Source organism: Sander vitreus, chromosome 18 (assembly GCF_031162955.1).
Source record: "Sander vitreus isolate 19-12246 chromosome 18, sanVit1, whole genome shotgun sequence".
Classification (NCBI taxonomy): domain Eukaryota; kingdom Metazoa; phylum Chordata; class Actinopteri; order Perciformes; family Percidae; genus Sander; species Sander vitreus.
The window spans coordinates 18,993,958-19,014,537 of record NC_135872.1 but is presented as its reverse complement, the minus strand read 5'-3'; the positions used below and the strand labels follow the sequence as shown (position 1 = coordinate 19,014,537).

Genomic DNA, 20,580 nt, shown 5'->3' with positions numbered 1-20,580 from the left:
CACACATACACACGCACACGCACACACACACGGCGCATCAGTTTGAGTTACCATACTGGTTTGAAGAATTGTACTTGACTGTGTACAACCAGCGTTAACTCACATAGCTAAGTTTTAACTCCGTACCTGGATATACCTGCATCCATACAACAAAAACAGTGTTATTTACCATCTAAATGAATCATTTCCCTTTTGTAGAACGACATAGCGGATGTTCCCAGTGGAAGCTCAAAGAATGACAAGAAGGGAAAGGGTAAAGGAGACACTATGAAGGCCAGTGTGACACCGCAGACCAGCTCAGACATGGCCCAGACCTCCAACTCTGCCCAAAATAACACAGCAGAAACCAAGAAGGGTATATACGGACGTAAAACATATACATTTTAAACACATAAGTACACACTATTGGGACACAGAGTTAAACTCCACTTTTCTCTGCTGTTTCAGATAATGCACTCGTGCCTAATGTCAGCATTGATGACTTGAAACAAATGAAGGTTGGTAACTAAACTCCTCACTATTAACACAGAAACAGGGCTCTAACCGTGCAGTCTGTAAGACAATGTAAATGTGGAAGAGTTACAGAATACGTAATAAGAAATAATGCAGTAATTGTTGTTATTTAAGTTCCAAGAAAGTATGTTTTTTTAATCAGGTTTCTTTCTATCATGTACATGTAAACTATAAATATTATTTATGAGTTATTGCTAAATAATGATATTGGTGTAATGTACTTGTGAAATTGTACAACGAAACATTACGCTTCTGTTTGACGACATTTCCCTGCACGTTTCCCTAAAAAAGGATGTCACATTTCTAAGCACCAAAACTGAAAACGCATAAACAAGGCGAACATTCATAACAAATTATACGTAATTATTTCATAAATACTTTGTTTTCTCTTGGTAGAATTAAATTACTTTAATCACCCTTTTGTACCAATAATGATCTCATAATATATCTACTGTACTATATACATGCTACCAGAAAATGCTTATAACCAGCTATTATGCTCAAAGGCTATTCTCAACATGACCTGCACAAGATCAATATATACACTTCTCTCCCATTGCAGACGTACCTTAAATTGCTTAAAAAGCAACAGAAAGAGCTCAACACTCTAAAGAAGAAACAGTCAAAGGTGGGTGATTGTTTTAGTGCCAACCTGTCTGTTTATAATGCAAAGAGGCTGCGGCTTATTCTGGACAGTCATTGATGCTCAGAGGGATAGAAAGAGAGCGAGGGGGCTCCACCTTTCATCTGACCACTGCTTTATCACTGCACACACACACACACACACACTAAATTAAAAAAAAAAAAATATATATATATATATATATATATATATATATATATATATAAAAATTAATGTTTTGTAAGAAATTAGACTTGCTAAAGTTGCTTTTCCTTTGACCAGCGATTACCATAGAGACCATGGTGGGTGCTGGCTCATTCATAATGGCTGATTAATTAACATAGCATTTCGCAAGTCCTTTTGCGTAACCCATGTATAATAGCAGCATCCAAACCCATCTGTTGACTGAATAAAGACTGCTGGCTCATTACTTAATGTAGACAACAGTAACACATTACTGTTTTTAAATAATCCTAGTTTCATTTTGCAGCTGTCTGTTTTGCTATGATATCTGTTAATGGAGGAGGTTGATACAGTATTGGTACAGGTTACAACTGTACTTCCACAGTATAAATAAATACTTTTTTTCCAATAGGATCAAAACACAATGCAGAAAGCCCACTGCACCCAGATGGACAAGATGGTGTCTCAGCATGATAAGGAGAAGACAACCCTGGAGAAACTATTAGAGAAAGCCATCAAGAAACGGGGGTAATTGAAGAAAGAATTGCATTGCCTGGGTTTCTTGTGTGGGCTAATTCAGTTTGCTATTGTCAGTTTCCATTTGCAGTGATAGTCAACCAGTGAGACTGTCAAATGCAGTAGCCAACTATGGTAACATGGAGGAACCTCCTAGTTTGAACTACATTATAATTATTGTACCACAGTATCAGAACAATTATGATTCCAGCTATTACAGTACAAAACTTTTACAAAACCAAAAAGGCACTCAGTTTGTGATTAATAAGATAGGCCTCTTGAAAACCTCTACCATCCCATTAAATTTGACTTGCATGGTATTAAATCAACACTTATATGTATGTGGTTTCCTCACAGGGAAAACAACTGCCAAGAGCTGAAGAAGGAGACAGAGGACAAGATCCAAACACTGATTGCCGATCACAAAGTCAAGGTAACGCAAAACTTCTTACCCCAAAGCCAGCATCCTTTCCATAAAGTTATTAGCTGTGAGCATAAGTGCCTCAGCTGTGGATAATTGAATTAAAAGTGTGTGTGTGTGTAGGTAAAGGACATCACAGCACAGCACACAAAAGAGTGGTCAGAGCTGATCAGTAGTCACAGCAGCGAGGAGCAGGAGATGAAGGACAGCCACGTCACACAGCAGTGCGAACACCTCAAGAAACTCCTAACCACTGTCCAGGAGCAGCAGACCATGCAGCTCAAACTCATCCATGAGCGGTGAGACCAGATCCAGAGGGGCAGCAACCCTCTGAATTGCTAAACTGAAGCCTTAGTATCCTAACTGCCGCTTGCAGCTAAGAGTGTTATGGTCGCTGTAAATGCTGGTTGTAACCAGGTTTTCTTACAGTACATGTGGCTTTTTGTTCCACAATTTTAGGCAGAGTAAAGAGATGCGTGCCAACCAGGCCAAAATGTCCATGGAAAACAGTAAAGCCATCAGCCAGGACAAGTCCATAAAAAACAAGGCAGAGAGAGAGAGGTGGGTCACACATATTACCATGTAATCATTCAGCAGAAGGTTGACTTGGCTGTTGAATTGTTATGTTGGGATTGTGTTGTGCCACTTGTAATGCCATGGTCCTGCTCTTTGTGCTATTCAGGAGAGTGCGAGAGTTAAACAGCAGCAACACCAAGAAGTTCCTGGATGAGAGGAAGAGGGTAGGTTGTTAACTATCTACTTTTTTTTAAAAAAATTTATATTTAGCTAAAACAATATTCCAGGGATTCTCCCATTTTAATGAAATAATACCATTAGGTCTGTAGAAATTATTACATCATTGTCTAATTGCAATTTTTTTTACGTAATCCCGCCTTCTTTGTTTAACCACAGTTAATTGCTAACATTAACTAAGGACCTAAGGGGTATGACTGTTGGATGGTAATTGTTGATTTTGTTTAGATATGCCAAATTGTAATTATATAAGTGATAATTGGTCGGACTGTTGAGCTAAAGCTATTCTAGTGGCAGCTGTCAGTTGTTGCCATCGCAACTCCAAACAGCCTGGGCTGTAGCTGACTCATGCCAGAGAAATTAAACATGCTTGTGTTTCTGGGCCGAATTCTGCCCGGCAAACATGCTGATTAAGTAACCTTTTTTTTGCCCATCATCACCACCCCACACCTTTTTTTTTTCAGAGGACTATACATTTTTATTATTTAAATTGTTAGTTGTTGGCACTTGTCCCTACACGTTCATAACAAATAGTGATGACTATTATTTGTACTCCTAATTTAATCTGTTTTTTGTTCATGATTAATGCTTTGATTTTTATTGATGAGGATAAATGTTCTATTGTCAATTTTATGTTTAATACAATGTTTTATCATAATAAAGAGTTTACTTTATAGGCTGTGTACTAATTTGTTTGATAAAGTAATACATAAATAATTTTAAATGTGACTGAAAGAGACAATTATATTGTTAATAGCAATTATTTCTGAGACAATTAAATGTACAGCAACATTTGGAAATGTTGCAGCTCTAAATACCATACAAATGTTTGGATGTCTATTGCGACTCCAGTAGTTTAATTTTAGAGATTTAAATTCTACTTTCGAAAGAAAGATGGTCTAGAACTGTTACATAAAAGTATATAATCTTTGCTTTTTATATTGATATTAAGCACACAAACATGTTTTGATTTCTTAACGACAGTGGTTTAGATATTCTAAGCGTCATCACAGTGATACAAATTCTCAAACCTTTTTGTTTTGTGACACACCCTGTCCTGTAGTGTCATCCAATGTGTGTGGAAATCAGTAGTACAAATACAACCTGGGGGAAAAATACAGCAGTTTTCTAGAACAAATAGATTTATTTAAAGCAACTTCGTTGGGTTGATGTTTTTTGTGATCTTCATTTGTTTTGCCCAATGTAAAAAAAAAAAAAAAAAAACATGCTCTGGATTAATTTCAGTTACCCGGCTTCACCTAACCTAACAACTGCGGTCCTGCATAAACTGTATCACGACAGTGGTTAACAACTAGTTCAATCAACCCAGGGTTTCCCAATCCAGCGTTCATATAAAAGAGGCGGTGTTTGCACAGCACGACCAATCACAAACCTCTACCACAGCCGCATATTTTACATAAGAAGAGCAAACTAAATTTAGCACAAAAAGTAAGGAAATTTGTGTTTGGCAATAAATCTTATACCGTTGGAAAGCCTGTTTAGTTCCCTTTCAAATGGTGCTGGGACCGAACTCTATCCTCCAAGATGACAACGCTCGCCCCCACAGGGTGGGGTTTATCACAGACTACCTCCAGAATGTGGGAGTGGAGAGGATGGAATGGCCTGCCAGCAGTCCTGACCTCAACCCCATTGAACACTTGTGGGATCAGCTTGGGCTGTTCGTGCCAGAGCTACCAACACAACCACGTTGGCTGACTTGCGACAAATGCTGGTTGAAGAATGGGATGCCATCCCACAGCAGTGTGTGACCAGGCTGATGACCAGCATGAGGAGGAGGTGCCAGGCTGTTGTGGTTGTGTATGGTTCTTCCACACGCTACTGAGGCTCCTGTTTGTGAAATGAATAACTTGTTAAATTGCCAATATGTCTTGTTTCTTCAAACTTTAATCATCCAATCCACCAAACGAGTCAACGGCAGAATAAGCTGTTTGGCATTGGCAGAGAAGATTTGGCAAATTTTTCATGGGCGCGGCCCACATACTCAACGCTGCTGCTCATCCCACAAATCCATGTTCCATTTGAAAGGGAACTAAACAGGCTTTCCAACGGTATAAGATTTATTGCCAAAAAGCATTGTTACCACAGAGAAATAATCTACCAAACACAACTTTCCTTACTTTTTGTGCTAAGTTTATAATTCTACATAAATATGAAGAACACAGACACGGTTTTACAGGCAAAACGTAATTCAGTCGCTGCTCCCTAAAACAGGAAGGAAAGCTGGCAAAAAAATAGCAGACGCTGTAAATGTGTAAATCACAACGCTTATCAATGTCACTTCCCCATCAGTCAGGCACAAGATCTGACCATAATTACACTTGTGCTTTCCATAAACTGTTGTTGCTTTAGCCTGTTATTACAGTTGCAACCCTGGCAGTGTTAAGTGATCGTTAGAGCAAATCAAATATATAAAAACATAATTCAAACCGATGTGTCGCATTGGCAACACACGGCTCAAGGAGCCGACAAATAGCCTATACGTAATTCCCTCCGCTGAAAATCTATATCTTTCATAAAAATACCCATCAAGGAATGTTAATGGCTTTTGTCGGTCTCTACATGTTTTAACTTTTATGAATGCACCCCTCTCTCTCTCCGCGCACCGAGCTCCACCTGATCTTCTAAGAACGGTGACGCCGTTATCAAGGTTGGCTTAAAGCCAAAGTATTTCCAAGCTACCAAGGAAGCATTACTTTTGGCCACTAAAGTTTCCTCTTCAATCTCTGTTATTTTGTCTTCTTCCTGAGCAACATTAATTTTCTTACTTTTGTGTTCTCTTTTTTGCTCCACTGACTCCCTTCGCTCTCTCTTTAACAAGTGATCCACCGTTGTGATACACAAAACCCTGGGTTGAACCTGAAGTTACCTCGTTAATGCCAAATCTTGCTTCGTAGTACAGGCCTCTGGGCTCACATGCTCACATCAAGTAAACGTGATTTTCAAGACTCTTAACCCAATTATGGCTTGAGACTCAGTGTTCAATTGTTAAAAGTTACTACTTATTTATAGTAATACTGGTGTCCCTGGTGTGTCTGCAGCTGGCCATGAAGCATCAGAAGGAGATGGAGCAGCTACAGAAAAACCAGAGAGAACAGTTGGAGAAACTGGATAAGTTCAATGAGCAGGTATGACAAATAAAAGAAACTTACAGGCCAAATCTGACTGCCAATAAACTGTAGATTTTAGAAGAAATGACTGCCATCATCCAACTTGCCATCAGCTGACTACTGTTCTCCATCTCAACTGCTAAAAACCCCAACCACAACATTTATTAGACCCACTTCCTGCATAAACCAGAACATCTCTGTTTATGGTCCTTTGTGCTCCACTGGCCTTTTAAGTGTAAATGAAGCTCGAAACTAGGGGCCTAGTGCAGTTTCTGCCATCTGTGTTGTAAACTGTAATTAGTATTGCAGAAAATGTTCCACATAACTGGCATCAGAATTGCCTCAAGAGACTCTACAGAAAAACCTTGTTGGTCCAAAGAATAAAACACAGTCTATATTAAAGAATCAAAGTCTCAATGCACAATGCTTCTTCATACGGTAACACAGCTTTGTATTGAAGTGTTTATTTCACCAACTGACTGGACTGTCTCTCTGCCCTACATGTGTACACTACAAATAGTAGAAACTCACTCTGCAGAAGGTCTTGTATCTCCATTTGTCCATTTTATTTTGCCACCTGCCACACTCCATTACCTGTTCATGTCTTACATGTATGCACATATTCATTTGTTTTTAAAATGATTTGCTTCTTCCGGCACAGCTTTTGAAATCACACCATGCAAACAAAAAGGTTCAAGGTAGGCATCTCCATCTCACGTAACTACCTCTGATACCATCCTTCTGTCAGTGCATCTCTAAGTGATCATGTTTCCTTCCATCTCTCTTCTACTTGTTATGTTACTCATTTTATCATGGCCTCAGTTTTTCTGCTGAGCCTGTATTTTCTTGCTATTTAACTGACTACTATAATGAGCACCACTGACTAAAGCCAGGAAATGGTACACGATAGGTCTGCCATTAAGAGATTGAAAGATGCGATTCATTTTTCTTTGTATTGTGAAATGCCTTTCCCACATTTGTAGTCTGCAGCTCTCGTGGTATCAGCAGTGCCAACGAGCAGCTTGAGTCATTTATCACCATGACTCACAAGCTATTACTAAGCAAAAACAGCCAGCTCCCAACCAGCCCCACTGTGCTTTCACTTCAGCTCATAATTATTTGCTTTCATAGTATGTGTCAGCATCCCACTGCAGACATTTTGTGGGAACCATTATACGTTACTCCTACTAAGCATGTGGTTTATATTATCTGCAAAAGTATGCAAGGAATGCACCGAGAGGGGATTATTGGCTCTTACTGAAAAAATGATGAGCAATATAACATTCAGAACTTATAACGGAAGATCAGACTTGCACCTGTCAAAATTGGTACCAAAAGATGAAATGTGGATCTTCTGCAAATGTTACACGTGTGTATTTGTGTGAGCTTTAGTTTCTGTATGTGTGTGTGTCTGTCTAACTGTGTTTTCTGTCTCCTCGAAGGCCAAGGACATGCAGCAGATGGTGAAGTTGGAGGAGGAGATGGACCGCAGACCTGCCACGGTGGTGTGAGCAACTGAGACACACACACACACACACACACGTAAACACGCACACGTAAAAACACACGCAAAACACACACACGTAAAGAGACACACGTAAACACACACACCTCCCCGGATAGCCCTCTACAACGGAGACATTCTGCCTACAGCACTGTCTCTGTAGTTTTCCGTCATGTTCACACACAGAGTAGCCCTCCCCCACCACTCAGTTTCTGCACCCTTACCCCACCCACTAACTTTACACCACTGAGCCATTGGTGCTTATCACTGTTTGACGGGGTGTTTAACCACTTATCGAGAGAGGAAATGTGGAGGCAAAGAATCAGAAGTATCCCCTTTTCTTCAACGTTCTCTGCATCCTACCTATTGGTGGACACACACGGACACACACGGACACACACGGACACACACACACACACACACAAATCTGTTCCTTTTTGACTTTTTCTTTAAAAATCGGTACCCGATTAACCGCTACAGAAACAGCGTGGAAGAGGGGAGAAGACTATGTATAAGATGAAATGTCATTTCAGCACAAATTATTAAACTTTGTGAAATTCACTGTACGCTACACACCAGTCCTGTGAGCACTTTGTTTGTGATAGGCCATCATAACAATGTGGAAAATGTAGCAGTGCACTATGGTAGTTTTTTTTGTATTTCAGTAAGAATGTATTTAAAAAGAAATCACTGTATGAAGGAGTGGCAAACCCCTCTATGTCACCTATACCTACAATACAAGTTGTGTGACTTCACAAAGATGTATTACTGACTTTTTTGTTGTGCAACAATGTTACAGCCAACTATAAAAAGGCGTATTATCTTGCTGAGTCAGAAGACTATAAAGGGATCACGATGGATGTTCACTTTGATTATGGCCTATTTCCCAGTCAGATTTTGGTTTTAATTACTAGGAAATACCCAAGAGATTGTGTAAATGCTGTGCTCAACTTTTACTTGAAAATAACATACGATAGTCATTTTTTACAATTGGGCTCAATCATCATACAATTACACCTGCAAAACTCAACATTTTACCATCCTAATTTGGGGTTTAAAATCATGTATACAGTACTATGCAAATAAACAAACACAGGATACTCTCAAAGTTTACAAAAGAAGGAAAATCAATCCGGACAGTGACCAAAATAAGTATCTGTAAAAACACAGTAATAGTAACCAACATGTGGTTGCTTTTTCAGCCTTTAAGATTAACGTTGTGATAAAATTGTTGGATCACTACAAACCAAGGCAATGACATAAGTAGTTAGAACCCCGAATTGAAAAGATGATATAATAAAGGAGACATCTACCAGTAAGTTAAAGGTTAAGATGGATTAAATGGGTTTTCTTTAAGGAGTTTTGCACTTGAAACTTTGTGAAATTGTGCCAAATCTGTAGCACAAATAAAATAAATGTGTAATAAAATGAATCCATTCTTGGCAGCACATTAATTCTGCTGTAACACATTGTGTTAATTGACAGAAGTCAAAGCCACCTTGTCTAGCCACTATCCCACTCATTAGGGCAATGTTGAAGTGAAGTGCTCCCTTAATAGCTTCCTGACTGCACGTTAGCAACTTCAGCTTGTAATCCTAATCGTTTCCCTGCTCGCCTTTGGTCAGGGGATATCAGACTGAATAATTGTAACAGATTTGTAACAAGTCTGTGAAATGGCTGCCACACACTTTCCACACCAAGGATTTCAGACAAGGCCTGTACGCCTGTGGGCCCCAAACAGGTTCCCTCTTACTTTTTGTGGGAGTACAGATTGGCTTGAGGAAGCACTATTGTCTGCAGCCCTGGTGACATTGCTGGACAAAAAGCCACTGCAGAGAATGAAACGTGACGTGAAGTACTATTATGATCCGGTGGGTACGGTAGTATTTGCGCACATATGATCATGTCAGGCATTCACATTGCATGACATACTACTAACATAGATCGACCAAAAGTCATAATGATGATGTGAAAACACACAAAAACATGGGGATAAAAGCACCTCGAGGTATTTTGGCCTTTTTAGAGGATTTTATTTGTGTATTATTCTGCTGTAACACACCTAGGGTAGACGGGATGTTCTTGTATATACTGGAATGTATGTAGTTTAATTTACTTTGACCATTTGTGTTCTGTCATACAAGGGCTCAGGGGATAGAGTGGGTCTGTTGGATGTTGGGGAAAGACATTTATCAACCACTGGGTTTTTCTTGTTTGTTCTTTTTGTCTCTGTTTTCCAGTCTGCCCTTACTGCACCACACGACACAGTACAGTATAAAGCTCTCACCACATATCTAGTGCAGAGATAAAATGAGTAAAAAGTGCTTTTAAATTTTATTCCATTGCTTTCAAATGTGCCACCCAGTGTCTGTTAGGATGGTAAAATTATTTTATGAATGATAAAATGCCAAATTAAGGGGTTATTTATATGAAGTTATATATAAATAAATGAATATATATATTATATATATTAGATATAATGTGTAGTTTAAGATTATTATGTTTGTTAGAGGCTTTTTTGCACTAGTTGAATGTTTCTGTTGTGTGATTACATGTAACCTTTGGCTCTCTAGTTTGTCAAAAAAAAAGCGGATTATTTTTGCAGAGCAAGTTACCGATTTGATTTCCTCAGTTTCTACTGTATCACCTCTTTGTTTTCTATTTGAACTGTAGCTTGTCAACAAACCATTCTGTGTGTGTTTTTGTATTTATATTGTATTGTTGAACTTAAAGCAATGAAAATACTGTTGTTATCCAGCTCCTTTAATACTGTTTTATAGTATGTGTACCAATAAATCCAGGTGTAAAATGGGACATAACCACGTGGCTCATTTGTGTTTCTTCAAAGTACAATTGTGGGTCTTTATTGTTTTAATACTTTTTGTCAGAACATAATCCTCCTGTTTGAATTGTCCATTTATTTAATTTGGGGGGGGGGGGAACCATTACAAAAACATTAAAGAAACTAAAGTGCTTAAAAAAAGGACTATCTTAATAGCACCACCAATTATATTTCTATGAAAATTCATCGTATCTTTGACTCATTAAAACGCCATTCTAATGCCAACAAGAGACTGTTAATCCATGCAGTCTGTTCCCTTCTGATATCTGATCATTGTATATTGAAAAGGGCTCAAGTGGGGTCACACTGTGTCAGGACGCCAGATTTATTGTTAACAGCGGGAGTGCGCAGCCCGCGCTTACACACACCGCCCGCGCACTTATTTCCCAAACAATGACCACTGCTGTCTAATGACATTCAACAAGTGCAGGATGAATCCAGATCCACTCTTGAACACAGGCGGCTCCAGCGCTGAAGCTCTGAATTGTCATTATAAGCAAAGTATTTCCATTAGAAAGACGAACAAAGCGCGGTCGTTTGCGTTGCCTGGCAACTCCGTAGCTTCCCCTTCACTATATAACAGAGATGATGGGTTTGTTTTGTCAGCACTCGTTTTAGGGAGAGGTTTCCAAAAACCTGCTCCGAATGATAAAATTTCTCCGATAAGTTTATCAGAATCATGCTCAAATCTCAGGGGAAATCCGATGGGCAAACGGGCACTAAGATCCTCCTGGAGGCGATGGCCAAGGATAAAGTCCACCTGGCCAGGTTCGTTCTGGACGCGCTGGATGGGGAAATCGTGGATTCCAAAACAGAGGACGCACAGACTCCGCTCATCTCTTCTGTCTTGCTGCCCGATAGTCAGACTAGGTGTAAGTTTGTAGAGCTTCTGCTGCGGAGAGGGGCTAATGTCAACTGTCAGGACGGCAACGGGCGCACCGCGCTCAGTTACGCCTGTGAGAAAGGCTATCTGGATGCTGTGAAGAACCTGGTCCGAAACAACGCAGACCCGGAGATTGTGGACGCCTGGGGGAACACTGCACTAATGTACGCCGCAGTAGCAGGTCACTCCCCTGTCATTGAGTTTTTGGTGAGAGCTTTCAAGAGGCTGGGTCTTCAGATAGACAGGCAAAATAAAGTTGGCAACTCTGCTGTTGAAGTGGCAAAGTTTCTCGGCCACACCGAGTGCATCGTTGCGCTAACTAACAACTCCAAAAAGGCCCGTGAGGCTGAGCGGGGCGCTCGGGGAAATGCGCAGCCGCGACTTGGTTTGGAACGCGGTGATGTAATTGAAAAGTTTGATAGGAGAGTTGGACATTTAGGGAATAAACTTGAAGACCTCCAAACGTGTAATCATGCAGAGTGTCTACTGGTTCGAAATTGCACTTGGCAACCAAGACTTTGGGTAAAACAGAGTCGGTTGCCATCGATGGACTCGATAGAGGAGTTTGAAAGGGATAACGACGGCTCCTCCTTGCCTCCACAAGAGCTAGTTTTCTCCGAAGTCCTAAACCCTAAACCCCCACCGCGGACATCCGAACATTCTCCCAACTCTAAGCATCCTAAACCCGGGGATGATCACCTCCCCCCTCTTAAACAGAGCTCGATTTTCTTTTCACCCCGGCCCAGCAGAAACACACCCAAACCCAGCGCGCCCTCTGCCCTAGGCATCTTACTGGCTCCCATTCTGTCCTACAAAAGTGAGATGGAACCAGGGACAGAAAAAACTAAAATATTAGACTTCGGTGTGCGCAGATTTCACGAAAGTTACTATCAGAAAAGAAGTAGTCTACCAACCAGTATCCTCAGCCCCACACCCCCGGACCGCACACTAGTGCCCGTGCGTAAATCCAGAACCATGAGGAGGCGCGAAGCCTCACCCTGCAAGCCTGAACCTCTTCTTTTAACTGCACCAACTGCCGCTACTTCAACCACGGCTTTCTCGGTGTTGAGCAACAAACTCTTACGCCGTTTTACCTCCCCGGAGTTTAAAAAGGACGCGAAAGAGTTGGAGAAGAATCCGATGTTGACTTCAGGGCGGATTCCGCGATCAGAAACCTTTCCTCAGAGCATGAAACATCCCCAGGTGGGCAGTAAACCCAGCATCGACAGCATCAGCTCTGTGAAGTGCGAGTTTGGCTTTCTGAAATGAAAACCAAAGGGCGTCATGCGTAAAAAGTGTTTGTCCGTAATTTATCCACCACTAATGTTAAGACTATGACGTTGCTTTTAGACCTCAGAAATCATCTGTTACACTCAATTGCGCTATTTTTCTAAATTCACCTCCGAAATGTCTCAGTGACCTTATAAGCTCTAATGCATTGCATGCAAGTGATAGAGCATCCAACAGCGTCTATGTCCAATGTTCTCGTGGTGACAATATATCCGCACTGCAAACGTTTCTTACATCCGGAGGCTATCAACCGAAGGATAGAGGGAGTGAACCTAAAAGGTTTTTTATCTACGACTGAATAACTGAAAAATCAACAGTAATTTAAAAAGTATCTTGCGTAAACTACATGCGTAAATGCCAGCACCTGCCAGTTGGATACTGCAGCTACAGAGGTAAACGCAATGTGTAACTTCTACTGTAGTTTCAGTGTATATAGTTGCTCCTGTGTTCAGCAGCATTTATCACTCCCTTTGGAGTGGATGGGGATGCAGAAGTTGAAGGGGTGATCAATTATTCAAAACAGCATTAACTTGTGTTGTGCTACAATCTTTTATATATGTTTCTGTATCTTTCACCACGTTAGTGTTGATTTCTGTTAGATTAGTCGGCCATCTTCAATTACTGATTTTAATAAAATCTCATTACGAACATGTCTTGAGTGAGTGAGCGAGCAGCTCGTTTGTGGGCAATTAGTATGATTCGTAAAGCAAGACAAAAAAAAATAGTGCTCTCCACAATATCCAACAATACAGGTTTATTTGTAGAACATCTCACTTCATCGAATAATACATTTAAAAGAAGATCTTAAATCTCCATGTTAGATTAAGTGATTTTTCAGCACTCATTCTCACCAACTGCAACCTTGCAGAAGTGGAGTTTGAGAGGGAGGGAGGGGTGTTATCGGCGTTTCCCTCCAGACATACATCATTTCAGCCCAACCTACAGCTGCTGCCACAGAGATGGAGACTACAGCATTGCGGGAATAACAGACTGCATGCCGAGTCCTTCCTTAAAAGAGACAAACTCAGGTGACGGACTTTTTCCTTTCAAGAAGGATCTTTATTCCTGTTGTTAATGATGTGTAGAGGGAGCTCAGTCCTGCAGCTGTCACTGGGTTAAAACCCGTCAACCTTGGAGAGGGCGGTCGGTTTGGACAGCCAGAACTCCTCGGAGCCGGCTGCTTCTGCAGAGGAAACCGGATCTCACGTCCAACCTGGAGACATTTTTTGCTGCATTCACGATGATCTCAGCGTGACTACTGGGCGCTGAGTAGAGGCATCCCTCCTCTCTCTCTTTTCCCATCTTCCTCTCCCGCCCCTCGCTGTCTTTCTTCATCTATTTTCCTTTCGTGGGTTTAGCACAGGTTGCCCAGTCATTTAGTCCCCTTTTTTTCTGCGCTGGGGAAGCTGATAGCAATGGGACGGCTCGGTTTCAGCACCACGGAGAGCGCCCGGCTTCTGCTGCTCGTTATGTTCGGTAAGAGACAGAGAGAAGCAGAGTGTGTGTGTGTGTGTGTGTGTGTGTGTGTGTGTGTGTGTGTGTGTGTGTCGTGACTCCTCACTGCGTGCGCGTTTGTGTGCATGCGTGTGCACCTTCTGCGCGTGTTTAGACATGACAGAGTGTGTGTTCCGGCATATTTCACCTGCTATTTCCTCCTCAAATGAATATAAAAGTAGTTGCTGCATGTTGCAGCTCATCACTTTCTGACGTTGTTTAGACTGCAGCCAGTGGCGTGCTGTTGCTCCCCTGATACTGCAGATTTCAGTCTCCGGTGTTTTCACCTGATTTTGACTTTGTCGTGAGGAAACAGACGTAATATGTCAGTGTTCTAAAGCTGTGAGCTAAACTAAGAGTCGCCCATTATGCCGTTGTTTCTGCTGATTCTGCATGTTTTGCGTGTGCGTGAGTCCCATCTGTTACCCCGTTGACATAAGTGCCCCCACCTGCAACTTTTCAGTATTCTATTGTCAGGTGTGCTGGCGCTGTCCGTGGTGCTGGCGGAGCAGGAAGGGGAGAACCTGTCCGGTCTCTCAGACAACCCAGACAAAGCCATCTTCGCGGTCCGGGAGAACGGCACGACATGCTTGATGGTGGAGTTCGCCGTGAGATTCCTCGTGCCATATGACGTGCTCGCGCTCAATGGGATAGACGTAAGGAATCCCCCGTGGATTTTTAATACATGTGGATTCTTTTAAAAAAAACGCAATGGTTGTTTCAAGAATGTAAGATGCATAAAATGTTGCTTCGTGTTGAAGACATAAAAATGTTTATTCGTTGTGCGTAAAAGGTTGTTGCAGCTCGAGAAACATTTGGTTTTACATGCAAAATATTTGGCCATTTATTTAAATTCAGTTTTTGCTCTTATAAGGAAATGTTACGTAGAACTGTTATGTTATAGAACATTACAGTTGTATTTGGAAACCGCTTTAGTAACGTGTAGTTGTGCGTAAAATGCTGACGTCGTTAGGCCAATCATCAAGAAAAGGATTTTTTTATTTTTACATGAAACTTCTTTATCATTAATTAAATTGACTTTTCTTTGTTTCTGCTTGTAAGAACAACTTATTCAAATAATTCTGCCTGCTTTCTGGATATTTGGTTGTACTATAAGATTGAAAAAAAAAACTCCTTCCAGCAATCCGTAATCTGTCCCTATCGGTCAAGTTTTTTTCACATTGCTTGCTGTATCTTTTTTTGCAGCTGATCACAGAGCAAGCGGCGTTCACTCTGCCCCGTGGTGCAGAAATCGAGGGTAAATGTGGGAGCACGGAGTCAGAGATCCAAATCACCTGGAAGAACAAGGCCTACACCCTCCGCATCTACTTCGACACGGTGGGCGAGACGGCGTCAAGGGAAACAATGCATAATGTATCCTCACATGCCATTTTAAAAGTCTGAATCATCTCCTGGTGATATCAAGACGCCAACACTTCCCCATACATCGCCTAAATCTACGTTTTCACAAATTTACTGTCACTTGGAATCTTGTTTTTGTTGAGCAAATTTGACTGATTCCCTCGAATTAAATGCCATTACCGATCGTATAGTGGAATCATTAAGGGGAAATATTTTAGTCAAAAGGAAATTACTTTACTCATTGTCAGAATATATTCATTTCAACAGTGGACAGGAGCCTAAAAAGACTTGCCAAGATGGATTGTTTATAAGAGTGTAGGCTAACCTGCCCTCGCAGTGGGAAAGCCCATTTTGACGGCAGTGTGTGTGTGTGCGTTTTGCAGGAGTTCCGTGACAAGGGCATTGAGGTGTGGAAGATCAGCAAGATCCAGTTCGTCTATGACACCTCGGAGACATCGCATTTCACTAACGCGTATAACCGTGAGTCTCCCGCCGAGCCGTGTAGCTTGCTCTCATTCATGTCACATTTGCATTCAGATGGAATTAGAGGGTTGATTCATGCATGGATTTAGGATTTTCGCCCCCGTAGGCTTTATCCAAATTTCACGGACCTCTTCCAATAATCTCACCACACTTCTTTCATAAATTAAAATGTACAAGTTTTAATAATTTTATTGTCAACTTAAAATATTTTAAAACAATTGTTTTGTTTGATGATTATTCTCTTTTATTTTGCTATTTCTATTGCGTTTGGTCACAGTGGATCCACCCAATTCTCTCTCTCTCTCTCTCTCTCTCTCTCTCTCTCTCTCTCTCTCTCTCTCTCTCTCTCTCTCTCTCTCTCTCTCTCTCTCTCTCTCTCTCTCTCTCTCTCTCTCTCTCTCTCTCTCTCATCTTTGTGGGGACCCGTTATTGACATAATGCATTCCCTAGCCCCTTACCCTAACCTTAACCATCACAACTAAATGCCTAACCTTAACCCTTACCCTCACCCTAACCATAACCTCATCCTATCCCTAATCCTAAAACCAAGTCTTAACCCTCAAACAGCCCTTTAAACTTGTGGGGTCCAGCATTTTGGGCCCCACAAGGCTGTGCAGACCCCACAAGTATACTGTATTCCCCGGTTTTTGGACCCCACGAATATAGTAAAGCGCACACACACACACAGCTTACTTCATATTTATTTATGACTCATCCTTTCTCCTTAGCTGGGAAGCACACAGCCAACACCCACCACCTCTTGGCCCTGGTGACCCCTCTCGGGCGCTCCTATGTGTGTTCAGCACAGCAGACTTTCACCCTCATCTCCAGCGACCACCAGAAGGGTGTCACCATCTCCATGTATGACACCCAGATCCAGCCCTTCGACATCACCTCTGACTTCATATTCAGCGAACGTAAGAACAATCTTAATATCAATAGCTTTTTGAGAAAGACTGCCACTGCAACCTTTGCGTCACACTGCCACTGTGATAATGATACAAAATCCTGGGGGGGGGGGGATCTCTCTCTCTCTATTGCTGCAGTATGAGGAGTACATAGGGCTGCAGAGAGGGAGACAGGGTAAAAAGAGAGAAATAAAGGGAGGTAGGGATGCAAGAGGGACAAAAGAGACACAAAGAGAAGGAGAGAAGGGGTGGGGGTCATTAGGATTTTATGAGTACAGTCATTTCCTTGCCCTCAATGCAGCTTTTATAGACATACTCAATGTACCTGGCTGTCCTCTGAATCCAATCACCTTGGAAGACTCATGTGCCCTGAGCTGCTGTAAACTAGGCTGTGCTTCACTGCCTCTCCCGGTGTGCATTATTGCTATCCACAGGGAGAAATACCTTCAACTTTAAACCACGTACACAGATTATAAAGCCAGTTTTGGTTTAGATGTCCTCCTCCCCCCTTACAGACACCATGTATGAAAAGATGTGTGGACGCTAACATGCCTTCAACTAAGCACAGAGTAGGAAAAAAACAGTGTGTGACTAATTGAACTGAAAGAGAAAAGAAGCATCTGTGTGAAATGTGTGTCATTTAGCGAATAAAAGCCTCAGTTGCTGCTGTGCAAACACACACAGATGCTACCTACATACTAGATGTGCATGCACACACTGCACACAACACATAAGGTACACATACCTCTATCGGCCAATAATGATGCCTGTCTAAACCTGTCAGGGGCCACATGATGAGTTAGTGGTTCAACTACAATCTACAACTACTGATGATAACCAAGACTGTAGGGCTGAGTGATATTTAATATATTAAAATAAATCTGTTACAAAAACTGTAGCATTAATGTATTAAATAATACCAAAATATGTAACGATAATTAATAACTAACAAATAGAATTTTACATAACATTTCATTTACCTCGGGGCGCCACCCTATTTGAAAAGAGAATATAGATAGCCAATTAATTTAGTCTTACAATCTAAAGGCTGTTACGGAGTCCTTGGCTGGTGTACAGTGACTCTTTACGTATGCAACAAAAGTTTTAACAACTCATTCAGTTAGTTACTTAGTATTTTCATCTAAAGCTAGAGTGTGGAACTTTTACATAGGTATGAACAGAGTATGGCAATATGTATAATAAGTATATACCGTGCACAGTAGAAATGTGTAGAGATTTGGCAATACAGTTTCCAAGATAACATGTTATGATCATATCATCACAATCCGATTTCACTGATTCCAAGGCAGGCCGAATAGACGATACACATTAGAGGTCGACCGATTAATCGGCCGATTTCTGGCATTTTTCTACATAATCGGCATCGGCCAATATCCCAGTATATCAAGCCGATTAATAGGCAGCCTAGTATTAAAAACATGAATAGGTGACATTTTTTACAGCGCACCCAGACCAGCTGCCTCCAGCCCCTCCCCTTGTGAAGTCTTGCCATGTGTCTCGCGCAGTCACTTCAGGCTCAGATACTACCGTTAGTAGCATATTGCTGGCGATCTTGCCTTGGGATTAACTGTACTAATAAAACCGTACGAAACACCGCGGCCACACCGCTGTGGAAGCTCCCCGAATGTCATTTATCAGAGTCTGGTTGTTACCCCTGTCCGTGGCAGTCTCATCCACTCCTATAACGGAGCTAACTGGAGCTAACCGCTAACGGAGCTAATCGTTGCTAATCGTTGCTAACAGAGCCTTCAGTTCTCCGTGCCTGTATCCATTAACTGCATATATGGACTCAAGCACGAATAAAACCCTTAATTTTATTACATTGGCTGGACGAGTTTTAAATTACAACCAAGAGTTGTTTGAATGACAGAAATCTGCTCAGATAAGATCCTAATGAGTGCAACAGGACATGTAACAGTAGGATCCCCAAAACACAGAAACACTTGATCTATGATCTACAATGATCTAACAAACGGGTGAACAAGAACTGACTTTAGAGAGCCCTAGTCGTATGTGATTCAACAGGAGTTAGGAGGAAATAGTGTTGAGATTAATAATAACGTCACTTTCTGGGAAGCTTGCAGATTTGTATTCTCAGAAGTTTAATAAATGCTGCTAAGTGCACTAAACTTTATTTTTTCATTGAAAAGTTTATTTGACAAAGTTTATTTTCTTCTTACCTGTTTCGTTTATTTAATATATTTTTAATACTTTATACAATATACAGTATGTTTTTACATTATACATTTTTAAGTGTAGATTGGTGAAGTGTTCAATAAATGTTTTTGTTGAGAAATTCTGTGTATATTAGTGTTACATTGTATCTTTCAAATAGAGGTTTAAAAACAAGCACATATCGGCCAAAATAAATCGGCAGCATTTATCGGCCGTCGGCTGACCCTGATTTCTAAAGATCGGCATCAGCCAGAGAAAACCCATATCGGTCGACCTCTAATACACATAAATTCAGTCATGTTCAGTCACCTCAGCATGCTCACTATGTTCGTTATTCCCCTTTCTGCAGCCTACAAGTGCATCACTGACCAGCGGGAGCGCCTGGAGGAAACCCTCCCCCTCATTCTGGGTTTCATTTTGGCCCTCATAATCGTCATCACACTCACGGTCTACCACTTCCACCTGAAGCTGACAGCGAACCAGCCCCAGCTGCCCAGAGATCGCTCCATGTACAAAAACATGTAGCCAGCAGCACGGCGGCAGCTCCCTCAGCTCTCCCCAAAGCTAACCTGATAAAAGACTTGTCTCCTCGATGTCCCAGGCCTAACACCACAGAGGAAAGTACCATGCGATGGACTGAATCCCTGACAGAGAAATGTGTGTAGCCTGTACTGAAGGCCCACTGGAACTTTTGAACAGCTAAAACACAAGTTAATTGGACAGCTTGGGGCCTAGCATGGATGTAGTTGCAGGGTAAACCCACCAAAACCTAATTTACCTGGCTGCTGAATTGAATCTCAATGCCATAAATCCATAGTTGGTATTACACTAATTAGAATTTTAATGAAAATAAAAACAAACGCTTTTATGAAAATGATTGTTTTTGTTTAGATTGGTGGTTGTTAGTCATTTGAAAATCACCAACTTGAGGTTACAGTTCACCTATTTTTTCCTTCTCTTTGAAAGAAATTTCAGAAATTGCCAGAGCTTCTGCTGTCATTCGCCAACTGTTTGCCGTCTTCGCCTCTCTCTCTAAAACTGCTGCTAAATAATTTCAATACCTATTGTTGGTTCTGTATTTCCTAATCTTGACATTTCTTGTTCAAGAATCCCTTTTATTTATTTTTTGAATGCAGCCATAGTGTTTTACAGTGGACAAGTCTTGTAGTGTGTGCAGTTTAGTGGCATTCAGAGTTGCAATGTTTTTGCTTCGACAAATGTTTTCTCCACACCAATGTATGCAACATATCAAAAAAAAGAAAGAAAGAAATACATAAACATCTGACAAAACTTCTGTACTAAATACTGAAGAATTTATCAGAAGGCCATATGAGAGTGTTTATGAAAAGATAGGTTATTAAATAGAAAAAATAATGTGTATAATATTTTCAGAATCAAAGTCTATGCATAAACCTCTGCTGATGCAATCTTGTGCAGTATTCTTCTGTTCATTGAAATAAATTGCTGGAATCATCTCTACAC

The 20,580-nt window shown here is 41.1% G+C and overlaps 1 protein-coding gene across 3 annotated transcripts in view; it reads left to right on the top strand.

The window, feature by feature from the left end:
- Positions 1-10,459, top strand: part of plcb4b (phospholipase C, beta 4b) — an 88,932-nt gene extending 78,473 nt beyond the window's left edge. For all 3 annotated transcript variants that reach the window (XM_078274249.1, XM_078274248.1, XM_078274250.1), the window contains 11 exons: positions 199-355; positions 448-497; positions 1,076-1,141; positions 1,731-1,846; positions 2,192-2,267; positions 2,379-2,554; positions 2,715-2,816; positions 2,938-2,995; positions 6,068-6,154; positions 6,798-6,834; positions 7,579-10,459. In XM_078274249.1, coding sequence (XP_078130375.1) covers positions 199-355; positions 448-497; positions 1,076-1,141; positions 1,731-1,846; positions 2,192-2,267; positions 2,379-2,554; positions 2,715-2,816; positions 2,938-2,995; positions 6,068-6,154; positions 6,798-6,834; positions 7,579-7,655 — 1,002 coding nt within the window. In that variant the 3' untranslated portion in view covers positions 7,656-10,459. The remainder of the gene's footprint in view (positions 1-198; positions 356-447; positions 498-1,075; positions 1,142-1,730; positions 1,847-2,191; positions 2,268-2,378; positions 2,555-2,714; positions 2,817-2,937; positions 2,996-6,067; positions 6,155-6,797; positions 6,835-7,578) is intronic.
- The last annotated feature ends 10,121 nt before the right edge of the window (positions 10,460-20,580 follow it).